The 11,698-nt window shown below is 40.1% G+C and overlaps 1 protein-coding gene across 2 annotated transcripts in view; it reads left to right on the plus strand.

Annotated features, from left to right (window-relative positions):
* COL8A1 (collagen type VIII alpha 1 chain) overlaps positions 1–11,698 on the plus strand; it is a 150,547-nt gene that overhangs the window by 133,781 nt on the left and 5,068 nt on the right. For both annotated transcript variants that reach the window (XM_081076444.1, XM_081076443.1), the window contains exon 3: positions 4,474–4,801. In XM_081076444.1, the coding sequence (XP_080932570.1) occupies positions 4,477–4,801 (325 nt within the window). In that variant the 5' untranslated portion in view covers positions 4,474–4,476. The remainder of the gene's footprint in view (positions 1–4,473; positions 4,802–11,698) is intronic.

Below are 11,698 nucleotides of genomic sequence, written 5' to 3' on the forward strand. Positions count from 1 at the left end.
ACACAACATAAAATAAAATAAAATAAAAGAAGTAGGATTCTGTTGGACTTGCCCTCGCTTCAGGCGTGGTAAATCTGAGGCCTTGAGAAACTACAAACCCTGTGCAGGGGGCGGTCGGAGAGAGGCACAGGGGAAGGCGTCCAAGAGCAGTCCACACCACACACAACATGGACACGCATACACACACACACACACACACACACACACACGCTGTGTTAGCCCCGTGTGAATGGGAAAGTTGGATTTAGGGCAAGGACTGAAATTTTAAATACTTAAGCATTCTTTTGGACAGCAAGCTAAAATTTCATGAGGATAAACGTACAAATCAAATGTTGAGGAGTGTCTAAAATAATATATATCACATTATTCTGTTACATACATTACAGGTCACATGAGGAAACTGAAACTCTCTGCAGTCCTGCCCAAATACAGGGAACCATTTAGGGCTGTTCAAAATGATTAGGATTGGCAAGTCTGACACCAGAATGAGTAACTGCCTTGGTTCTGCTGTTCTTTTTCTTTCCTTTTTTTTTTTTTTTTTTTTTTTGCCATTTTTAACATGTACATTTTAATGGCCATTGTTGTTTTATTCGTATTAGGTTTATCATTACTGCATTTAACCTCACATTTACTTTGGCTAGTATCCTTCTTTGAAAATCTTTGACATTTCAGTTGGTTTTGATTTGTCTTTTTGGACCCACTCCATAAACAATAACTTAAATTTGAATAGTGCTTTTCAGCTCACAAAGAATTCACATTATCATTTGTGCCATTGAACAGCCCTGTGGGAGAGGCAGAGATTATAATTTCTATTTCATAGGTAAGGAAACTGAGGCTTAGAGAAGATAAACGATTTGCCCAAGGTCACAGACATGGAGAGTCACAGAGCTACATCTCAACTCCAGGTCTTTTGGCTGCTACGATGCTTTTCCCATATGACATGACCCCAATCACTAAGCCAGCTTGGCTGGCAAAAAGCCAGTGTCCACATACATTATATATGTTTATGTTTAGGTATACTCACACACACATTATCAAATAGAAATTTTAAAAAATCAAATAGAACTCAAAAGATTATTTTGTTCTGCATCCTAAAAAAACAAAACAAACAAACAAACAAACAAAAAAACAAGGCAAGAAAACCCACTTCTACCGTTTCTTCCCAGCAGGAATTCTGAGGCTCCTTCTTCCGCCAGGTGTTTGTATAGTGTTACACAAATCTGATGTTCTTTTTAGTGATTCAGGGAGAACCACCACACCACTCTGACCACCAAAATTATCCTCAGGGACAAGAGGGAAATTATTAAGGATAAGTCAAGCGGTAAATTCTAACCAGGGCTCCTATATAAATATTCAAGTTAAATCTGAACAAAGTTTACTTAAATAAAAAGTCAGAGAAATAGCAGATGGCAGACCATAGGAGGTGGTTTTGTGGAGAGAAAGGCCAAGCCTGCAAGAGGAAATAATTGTAGTAAAGCATGATCCCACTGGGCCTTTGGTATGCAACTGGGGTTCTTCCAGGCATTTTGCCTCTTTCCAGTTTTCCAGTGTTTCATTAGATTGTCCTGGTTTAAAGATTACTAAGTATAACCCAACACATCCACTAAATTGATGGCAGGGTAAAGGGCCAAGCATGCTAGCTTATTATTAAAGACATCACCACCAGTTTAGGGTTTGATAATTAAATTAATTCATCCCCAAAGGTAGAATTAAGTCCCAGCTTAGACATTATCAGGTATTACCACGTATTTCTGGTACAGATTAACATTTTCAGCTCTCTACTAACTGCCTGAGACCCTGGATGCTAGAGCCAGATGGCACTTTAGGGAACAATCGAGTCTAATTTTTTAAAAATTAAGGAGTTGAAGGAATCTGTTCAGATACACAAAACTGAGATGAGAAATAAGGTCTGAAGTTGTGGTCTTCTGAGTGAAAAAAGTAAAGAATAGCAATGTGTATAGTATCCTATAATTTGTGTCCTAAAGGGGTGTATATTGCATGCTCATATTCATGGAATACCTCTGGAAACATGTGGGGAAAATGGGGAAGTTGTTGATGCAAAGGAAAGGGATTTTTAGATAGGAGAACAGAAGTGCAAGGGAAATTAACTTTTTTTCTGGATATTTTTTGCTATTCATTAATGGTTTACAAATATGTCCCTCCTACTAAAAGAGTATAAACTCCTTGAGGGCAGGGCCCATTGACTATATCATATTCATCTTTGTAATCCCTACGTGGGTCTAGCATTGTTTCTGGTAAGTATTAAACAAATTATCATTAAATACTCATAGCAGATGTTCTTTTTTCACCTGAAATAAATTAGACTATTATTAAGGATAATTCAGTATTAATTTTGTGGCTTTATCCAAATGGTTTATAACAATTAATCATTCTTAGAATGAAAGAAAACAACAGCTTTCTATCTTCTGCCATTTTACCAGCACATAAATTATTTAGAGTACATTTGAAATAAACAGTTCTTAAGACTATCCTGATTTATGAAATGGAGAAAGTTTTATAAATCATTTTGCTGACAGATGTTTCTTTGTTTTTTCCCCTAAAGGGGAAAAATGATTAGTTAGTATATTTAGAAAAATTGTAAAGCAGTGAATTTTGTGGTAGGGATTCTTTAATTAAATACTTTTTAGGTGCTTTTTATTAAATAATTCTTCTGTAGCCTATTCACTCTCTTGGCATTATTCTTGAATAAGATATTGCAAAGTCAACGCACATTTTCTAGGAAGTGGAAAACTATGCTCCAGAATTAAGTAAAGCAGAAGCAAAGAAAACAAGCTCTCAGGAGAATGGAAATTAAATTATATATAGACAGAAGGTTATTTAATTAAGTTTTCCAAAGGATACATTAAAAATTGTGGAAAACTTCTCTCTGTCTTTCTCTGTCTCTATGTCTCTCTGTTTCTCCCTCCCTTCCACACACACACACACACACACACACACAGACACACACACACAGACACACACACACAGCTCTCTCCAGCATTATGATGACACTCCACTTAGGATTCAGATTTTCACTAAGTCCCTGAATATGGCGAGAGCAAAGTATCTAATGTTAGCACTAGGGATGAGTTACTGAACAGACTTCAGTGTGTACCACAGTTGCCTGCCCTCTAGTGGTCATTTGAGAACACTGCGGTACCCTGGGCTTTTGGGTCTTCAGTCCTGGGCATTTCCAGAGCTCTTTTCAAGATAGTTTTTATAAACAGATACCTAAGCCCCATTTATATTTGTTCTGTTAACTGCTAATTTGCAAAGGGTGCTATTAAATGTCTTAGAAACAGTTCATTCTTATGAGTAGTGAAACATCTCTACTTACGTATGCAACTAGTTTGCATTGTAAACTCCTTTCTTTCATAAGAGTACAAAGATAAACTGTAATGGACTCCAGAACCAATTAGCCCAATTCTAAATGAATGACTTCACAGTATTTAAATAGAAGAAAGAACTAGTATCCCTGTATGTGCATAATTATGATAGTGATTTTTATAATGACATTTTGGGACTGTCACATTTGAAGAAACTTCTTTACAATTCAGACTTCTGCAGTTTTTGTTGTTTGCTCTTTAACATTTGTATTTATTTGCGACCACACCAAGGCAGCCAAAGGGCATCTAGCTGACGAAAAATCTCAGGCTCTGGCATAAAGTCTATAAATTATCAACTGTTTCCATTCAGAGTAGAATTTTGGCACTTACTAATAAAAGGCTCACTTGCCACCACAGTTGCCTCTTTTTGGAGAATCTATTCTATCTGTTAGGATTAACTTTAGTGCGAATATGTGACCCCCAAAACAACAGTGGTTTAAAGAAGGCAGACCATTATTTCTCTCTTGCACAAATTCCAAACTTAAGGATCACTGTGGTGTCTCCCTGTTCAAGCAGGCCTGCAGTGTCTCTAGCTTGTTGCTCTACCACCGTCAGTGCTCAGCTTACACCTCAGGGTCCAAGGTGTCTGGTCTGTTTCCAGGCAACGTATCCACATCCAGCTGGCCGGAAGGACGAAGCGCAAAAACATGTCCACTTCCCTTTAGGATCCTTCTTGGAAGTTGCACCCATTCCACCTACATCCAATTGGCCCGGACTTTGTCTCATGCCACAGCTGGCTGAACTGTTTTTGCTCTAGGCTACTCGGTTCCAGCTGAAAACCAGGGATTGCGATACTACGGAAGAAGTCAGAATTGGTATTTAGGGACAACTAGCACGCTCTCCTATAACCTATAGTCACACCAACTGCCTTCATTCCACAAATCCTGTTCTCCGGTTTTTCTGTTTGATTTTCCTTTGTTTTCTATTGAAAGGTAACATCTTCCTTTTCATTTGTCTTCCACTTATGAAGTTCTGATAGTAAAGACTGTGTCTTCTTTTTGTGTCTCTTTGTTTTTCCATCTCTAAATACACTCCAAGCACTTGGCCTGCAGGTTTCAACATGTTGGTGCATTCCTTCCTTCCACAGGTGATGGCTGTGCCACCTGCCCCGCTGCAGCTGCTGAGAGTGCTACTTACCATTTCCCTGGGCTCCGTCAGGCTCATTCAGGCTGGTGCCTACTATGGGATCAAGCCGCTGCCGCAAATTCCTCCTCAGATCCCACCGCAAATTCCGCAATACCAGCCCCTGGGCCAACAAATACCTCACATACCTTTGAGCAAAGATGGCCTTACCATGGGCAAGGAGCTGCCTCACATGCAATATGGCAAAGAGTACCCACATCTACCCCAATACATGAAGGAAATACAGCCGGTGCCAAGAATGGGCAAGGAAGCAGCACCCAAGAAAGGCAAAGGTAACATTGTGCTCCTGGGCTGTTACAGAACAGCAGCCTTCCAAAACCCTAACCTGCGATGAGGGATTTGGGGAGCTCAATTTTAGAATTTTTTTATTTTAGAATGCATTCCTAACATTTATTAAATACCTGCTGCATTCTAAACTCTATCCTTGAAAATTTCAAGTCTTAAAGAAAGATACAAACAAAATTACTATTTCATGTTGTGCTTTACTGTTTTAACAGCATCGAATGACAAAAAAATATATATTTAATAACAAATAGTTTATTTCTTTATACATTACTTATTTATTCAAATATCTGGCAATTATTTAATGAGCATCTATTTTTGTGTCAGGCTCTGGGCCAGATGCTGGGGGACAAAGCAGTAAAAAACAAAAAGAAAGGTGACCATCAGTCCTGAATTAGGAGAACAATGTTGTAAGGATGTGTTATGTTTAAAAAGTACTCACATAAAAGCATTTTGTGAACAAGGTGCTAGATAAATGCAAGTGTTTTTAAGACTGCTCTGATTAAATTACTGCACATGTCAATCAATAAATCGATAAAAGGAGACTAAGGATTATAGACTGCATCTAGAGATCATACCTGAAAAATCTCTTCCAATACTTTTTAGGCATATTTATTAGTTATTCAACACCCGCAAAATGTTTATCACTGTGAGCAACACTTTCTTATACATTCAGTTGGTTTATTCAGAGTTCTAGGAAACCTAGCATTTGCAGGAAAGGTACTGCATCAAAGTAGCAATTCCCTTTGAGGAAGTGGAGGCCATTTCTCTGGTTCCTGCGAAAGCAGAAAACTCCTCTTCTGGAGAACTACTGGATTTGGCACTAAGAGGCCTAGATGCCTCGAGGCATTTAACCTAGTCATTTAACCTCTCTGAAACTACTTTTCCTCATCTGTAAAGTAAGATTGTTGAGAGGATCGATGACATAAGCTAAGTAAATGTGCCAAGTAAACACTATAAGACACCACAAGAATTCTGAGTTGCCAACACTGGTCTCACAACAAACCCTAAGTAAGAACAGAGTAAGTTCCAGGCAATATGCTAGACACTGGGGATGCTGATGAATAAGGTGTGACCCTGCCCAGAAGCTCCCTTGATATATTAGCTACACAATCCACTGCTTAGAAATAACATGACTTGATAGTACTCTCATAATAACTATTGGCATAAAAGAAGTATTACCAATTTTCTTCTCTTTAGGAACTGATATTCCACTAGGGGGACTATCTCAGCCATTTGTTTTCCTTCCTTGAATGGCCTGCTTGGCTTTTAGCATTTCCTGTACTTATTGTGATGAGTACCAGATTTCACTCAGGGAATTTGGGAAGAATAGGAGTTCAATGGTTCTATTTTGTTTCCTGACAGTAGCTCAGTGAAAAATACAACGGTCAGGATTAAGATGTCACCATTGGTTAAAATAAGACTTTGGGACCATAAATTTCATTTCTTTATGTTATCCATTACTCCCAGTAGCATGGGAGATCCAAAGTTGTGTTTCTCTGCAAGGTGTAACATAATCATTTATATTGATATACACTTGTATTTCGATAACAATTCGAGAAAGAATAACACCTTCCACATCCATGATCTAATCTTACAGTGTGGATGTATTATTCTTGCTGGACAGACAGGCAAGCAGAGATGCTACCGGCTTAATCAAGATCTCATTTCCAGGCCAGGCGCTTCCTGCCCCTAATCCCAGTTCTGCTCCATATCCACACTGCTTGTCATTCTAAAATCCTAAAATATCTTATTCACTTCTGTTTAAAAACCAAATTTACAAATGAGAAAAAACACATTAAAGAATGAATATCTAAGGCTTAGTAAATCCTGCAGCACATAAAGAAATTAAGCAAGTCTATCTGACTCTAGAGGACAGATATGGAAGGTGTTATTAAATCACACACAAAATAAAATGCTCCAGTTCTTCCCCAAGTCCACAGGATGGCTTTCATCATCCACATCATACTGCATTTCCACAAGAGGGAATATTTTTGCCATTTATTATTACATTAGAAAATCAAGGACAAGGAGATCCAAGATGGCAGAGTAAATAAACACTGTGCCTGCATCCTTCCATGAACACATTAACATTGCAGCTAAAATTATAGAACAATCAACCTGGAGAACCACCTGAAGTCTAGCCAAACAAGGTCCTATAACTAAAAATATAAAGAAGAAGCTAAGCCAAGAATGGTAGGAGGGGTAGAGACACGGAACAGGACCCAAATCTTCCTGTGCAAGTTGAAAATCAGGAGGGATATCTCGGCTACGGAGGTTATCCCCCAAAGGAGTCAGGACTCCAGCCCTCCACACAGGCTCCCCAGCTAGGAATTCTGGTACTGGTAAGAGGAGGCCCTCTAAACAATCTGGCTGTGAAAAACAGTAGGGATTCCAACCATTTGGAAAAGCTGCGGGAAACCCAGACATCCTTTTAAAGGGCCCACGCACAGACTCACGGTCTCCCAGGCACTCACCTTGGACTCCAACAGGACAGTGACTCAAGGGGCCCCAGAGACATCCGGGGGGCAAACTGAGGTGTGTGGCTCCAGGTGGAGGACTGGAGGACAGTCAGCATTTTGTTGGTGAGGAGGTCCTCCTTCTATGCAGCCGGCAGAGAGACACCATCTTTCCTAGGTTGAGCCCGCCCACACAGGCCAAATCTGAATCTGAAAGGCCTGGGGAGCTCTGCAGCTCCACTCAGTTGATTCAGCTGAGACCCAGCCCCACTCAACTCCTGGAACATGGGAGGCACTTTCTCCACAAGCAGCCAGCTCACCCACATTGTACTCTATCTTGGGAAACTATAGGAATCCAAAGCCCCAGGCAGGCAGTGACTCGCCTCACTGTGCTCTGAGACTTTTGCCATATCACTCCAGGCTCAGCACTGGCACCAAACCACAGTCTACATTAACCTGGTGACCACAACTCGTCCCACTCTAGTGACTCCCTGAGACCCACCCAACTTGTGTACTGCATGAGGCTTTACCAGTAGTCAACTGAAAAAGATGGGGCCGGTAGCAGCAGGCCTCTGGGTGTGCTGGCTTTATGTGGAGGTACCCTAGGCCTGGTATTGGTGGTGGCCATCCTCAGTTCGCAGCATGGCCTCTCCCAAGCACCTCCAGGTTTACCACAGGCAGCAAACAACTGCAGATCACTTTGTAGCTCCTACCTGGCCAGTCACAGGCAGTGGCTGACTAAGGCCTGCACCAGAGATCCTCTCAACAGGCCCCAGAACAAATATACTTGAAGATTGGCTTCGGACCATAGCAGAGCACCACCCAATTAGCCCCACAAGTGTCACACATAAAGGTGGTCTCAACAGGCACCAGAACCCACTGGGGCAAATCCCGCTCAGTGGGGTAAGCCTCCTGTACAGCAGCCCATAAGCTGTGGACATGGCCAAACACCACAGCTAGTCAGCCTAAGGGTCAATCCCACCCACTGATGTGCCAACAGCAACCAAGCCTCAACTATAACAGGAGGGCACACACAGCCCACACAAGGGACACTCCTGGAGCACCTGGAGCAGGTGGCCAGGGAGACCGCTCCACTGGACCCCACAAGACATCTACCACATAAGGCCATCCGGCCAACACTGGGAGACATAGCAGATCCACCAAATACATAGAAACAAACACAGAGAGGCATCCAAAATGAGGAAACAAAGAAATGTTCCCAAGTAAAAGAACAGGACAAAAATCCAGAAAAACAACTAAACGAAATGTAGGCAAGCAACCACCAGATACAAAGTTCAAAACAATGGTTATAAAGATGCTCAAGGAACTTAGTGAGAACTTCAACAAAAAGCCTGCAAGCATAAAAAAAGGACATAGAAACCATTAAAAAAGAACCACTCAGAAGAAAGAATACAATAGCTGAAATGAAGAATGCACTAGGGGTTGGCCTAGGTGGCTCAGGTGATTGGAGCACCGTGCTCCAAATACCAAGGTTGCCGGTTCGATTCCCACATGGACCAGTGAGCTGCACCCTCTACAGCTCAGATTGTGAAAACAGCTCTCCCTGGAGCTGCCCTGAGCAGCCAGAAGTTGGCACGAGCTGCTACGGGCTGCCGAGTGCTGCCATGGGCTACCGTATGCCGCCATGAGTAGTCAGAACCACTGTGAGTGGCTGGCAGCCAGCGAGAGATGCTGTGAGCGGCTGATTGGTGACTGGCTGCCTCAGCCGGGGGGTAGCACAAGGCTCATAACACCAGCATGGGCCAGGGAGCTGTGTCCTACACAACTAGACTGAGAAACAACGGCTTGAACCGGAGTTGGCAGGGGGAGGCAGAAGAAAGGGGGGAAAAAAGAATGCATTAGAAGGAATCACTGCAGACTAAATGAAGCAGAGGATTGAATCAGTGATTTGGAAGATAAGGTAGCAGAAAACACCCAATCATAACAGCAAAAAGAGGAAAGAATCGGGGTGGCCGGTTAGCTCAGTTGGCTAGAGCACGGTGCTAATAACACCAAGGTTGCTGGTCTGATCCCCTCATGGGCCACTGTGAGCTGCACCCTTCTTCTTAAAAAGAAAAGAAAAAATGAGAATAGTTTAAGAGACAACATCAAGTGTAACAACATAGTTGCTGGGACAACATCAAGTGTAACAATATTCACATCCGTAGGGGTACCAGAAGGAGTGGAGAGAAAGCAAGAGATAGAGAACCTACTTAAAGAAACAATGACTGAAAACTTTCCTAACCTGGTGAAGGGAATAGACATACAAGTCCAGAAAGTGCAGAAAGTCCCAAATAAGATGAACCCAGACAGGCCTACACCTAGGTATTATACATTATAATTAGAATGGCAAAGGTTAAACACAAAGAGAATCCTAAAACCAACAAGAGAAAGGCAACTAGTAACTTATAAGGGAGCTCCCATAAGATTGGCAGCTGATTTCTCAACAGAAACTTTGCAGGCCAGAAGGGATTGGCACAAAATGTTCAATGTGATGAAAAGCAAGGACCTATAACCAAGACTACTGTACCCAGCAAGACTATCATTTAAACTCAAAGAACAGATAAAGAGCTTCCTAGACAAGAAAAAGCTAAAGAAGTTCATCACCACCAAACTGGTATTGCAAGGAATGTTAGAAGGTCTTCTTTAAAATGGAAAAAAAAAATCAAAATTATGACTAATAAAATGGCAAAAGCTACATATCTATCAACAACTTCTTTCAATGTAAATGGATTAAATGCTCCAATCAAAAGACATAGGAGGGCTAAACAAATTTAAAAAAAAAACAACTCTTACATATGCTGCCTACAAGAGACTCACTTCATATTGAAAGACACACACAGACAGAAAGTAAAGGGATGGAAAAAAATATTTCATGAAAATGGAAATGAAAAACACACAAAAAAGCTGGGATATCAATACTTATACATTTAAAACAAAGGCTATAAGAAGAAACAACTGAGGACCCAGTAATCCCACTTCAGGGTATTTATCTGAGGAAACCCAAAACACTACCTTGAGGGGATGTGTACATCCATATGTTCACTGCAGCATTGTTTACAAGGGCCAAGATGTGGAGACAACCTGGGTGTCCATCAATGGAAGAATGGATAGAGGAAGTGGTACATATATACAATGCTTGGCCATGGAAGGGGATGGGTTATTGCCATCTGCAGCACCATGGATGGACCTGGAGGGTACTGTGCTGAGTAGAGTATGTGAGAGAAAGACAGATGCAATGTGATTTCACTTATATGTGGAACCTAAGAACAAAATTAACAAACAATCTCATAGATAAAGAAAACATTTTGATGGTTGCCAGACGGAAGGGGGTTTGGGGGTATAAGTGCAAGAAGGGGAAGGGATGAAGATGTACAAATTGCTTGTTACATGATAGTTATGGGGACGTAGGGTATAGCATATGGGATACAATCAATTAATATTGTAATATCTATGTATGGTATCAGATAGGTACTAGATTTGATAGGGTGATAGATGGGAGGGAGGTGGGGTGGGGTGAAAAAGGTGACAGGATTAAAAAGTACAAATTGGTAGTTACAAAATAGTCATGGGGATGTAAAGCAAAGCATAGGGAATATAGTCAGTGATATGGTAATAACTATGTATAGTTCCACATGAATACTAACTAGTCAGGGGGATCACTTCTTCAATTATATAAATGTTTAATTACTATGCTGTACACCTGAAATGAATACAAAATAATATTGAATGTCAAGTGCAATTGATGAATTTAAAAAGGGGGAGAAAGGAGAAGGGGAATAAGAAGAGATCAAAATGTCCAGATATAAAACAAATAAGTCATAGGGTGTAATGTATAGCAAGGGGAATAGATTCAATAATATTGTGATAGCATGGTACAGTGTCAGATGGTTGCTGGACTTATCATGGCATATAAATGTTGAATAACTGTGGTGTATCCCTGAAACAATATAATATGTTACTATTAATATATATATATATACATATATATATATATATATACACTATAGTATATGAGCTATATTTTTAATATAAATCTTAAAAATAAATAAAAGAGTTCAGGAAAGTAATTTAGATAAAATATAAAGAGAACAGCTGAAGGAAACAAATTGCTTTAAAGGGATGTTTTCATACTGTGGTTTTTAACTTTTAACCTACTCTAAATGTAGGATAGCCTTCCTAAATGTGGGGACAGCATTTCCCAAAATATTTTCTGAAAATTCCATTTAAAGATCTTGAATCTTTAAATTTTAAGGGTTTTCTATATTTATTTCATATAACTGAAATATGTAAACAAATTAGTACATATTAAGATATATAAATTCTGTTACATTAAATAGAAATTACAATCCATAAAAAAAATCAAGGAAATGGAAAAATACAGTATATCAAGTAGTAAAAAAAAAAAAAATAGGAAAAATAAAAATG

Source organism: Rhinolophus hipposideros (genome assembly GCF_964194185.1).
Source record: "Rhinolophus hipposideros genome assembly, chromosome: 2".
Taxonomy (NCBI): domain Eukaryota; kingdom Metazoa; phylum Chordata; class Mammalia; order Chiroptera; family Rhinolophidae; genus Rhinolophus; species Rhinolophus hipposideros.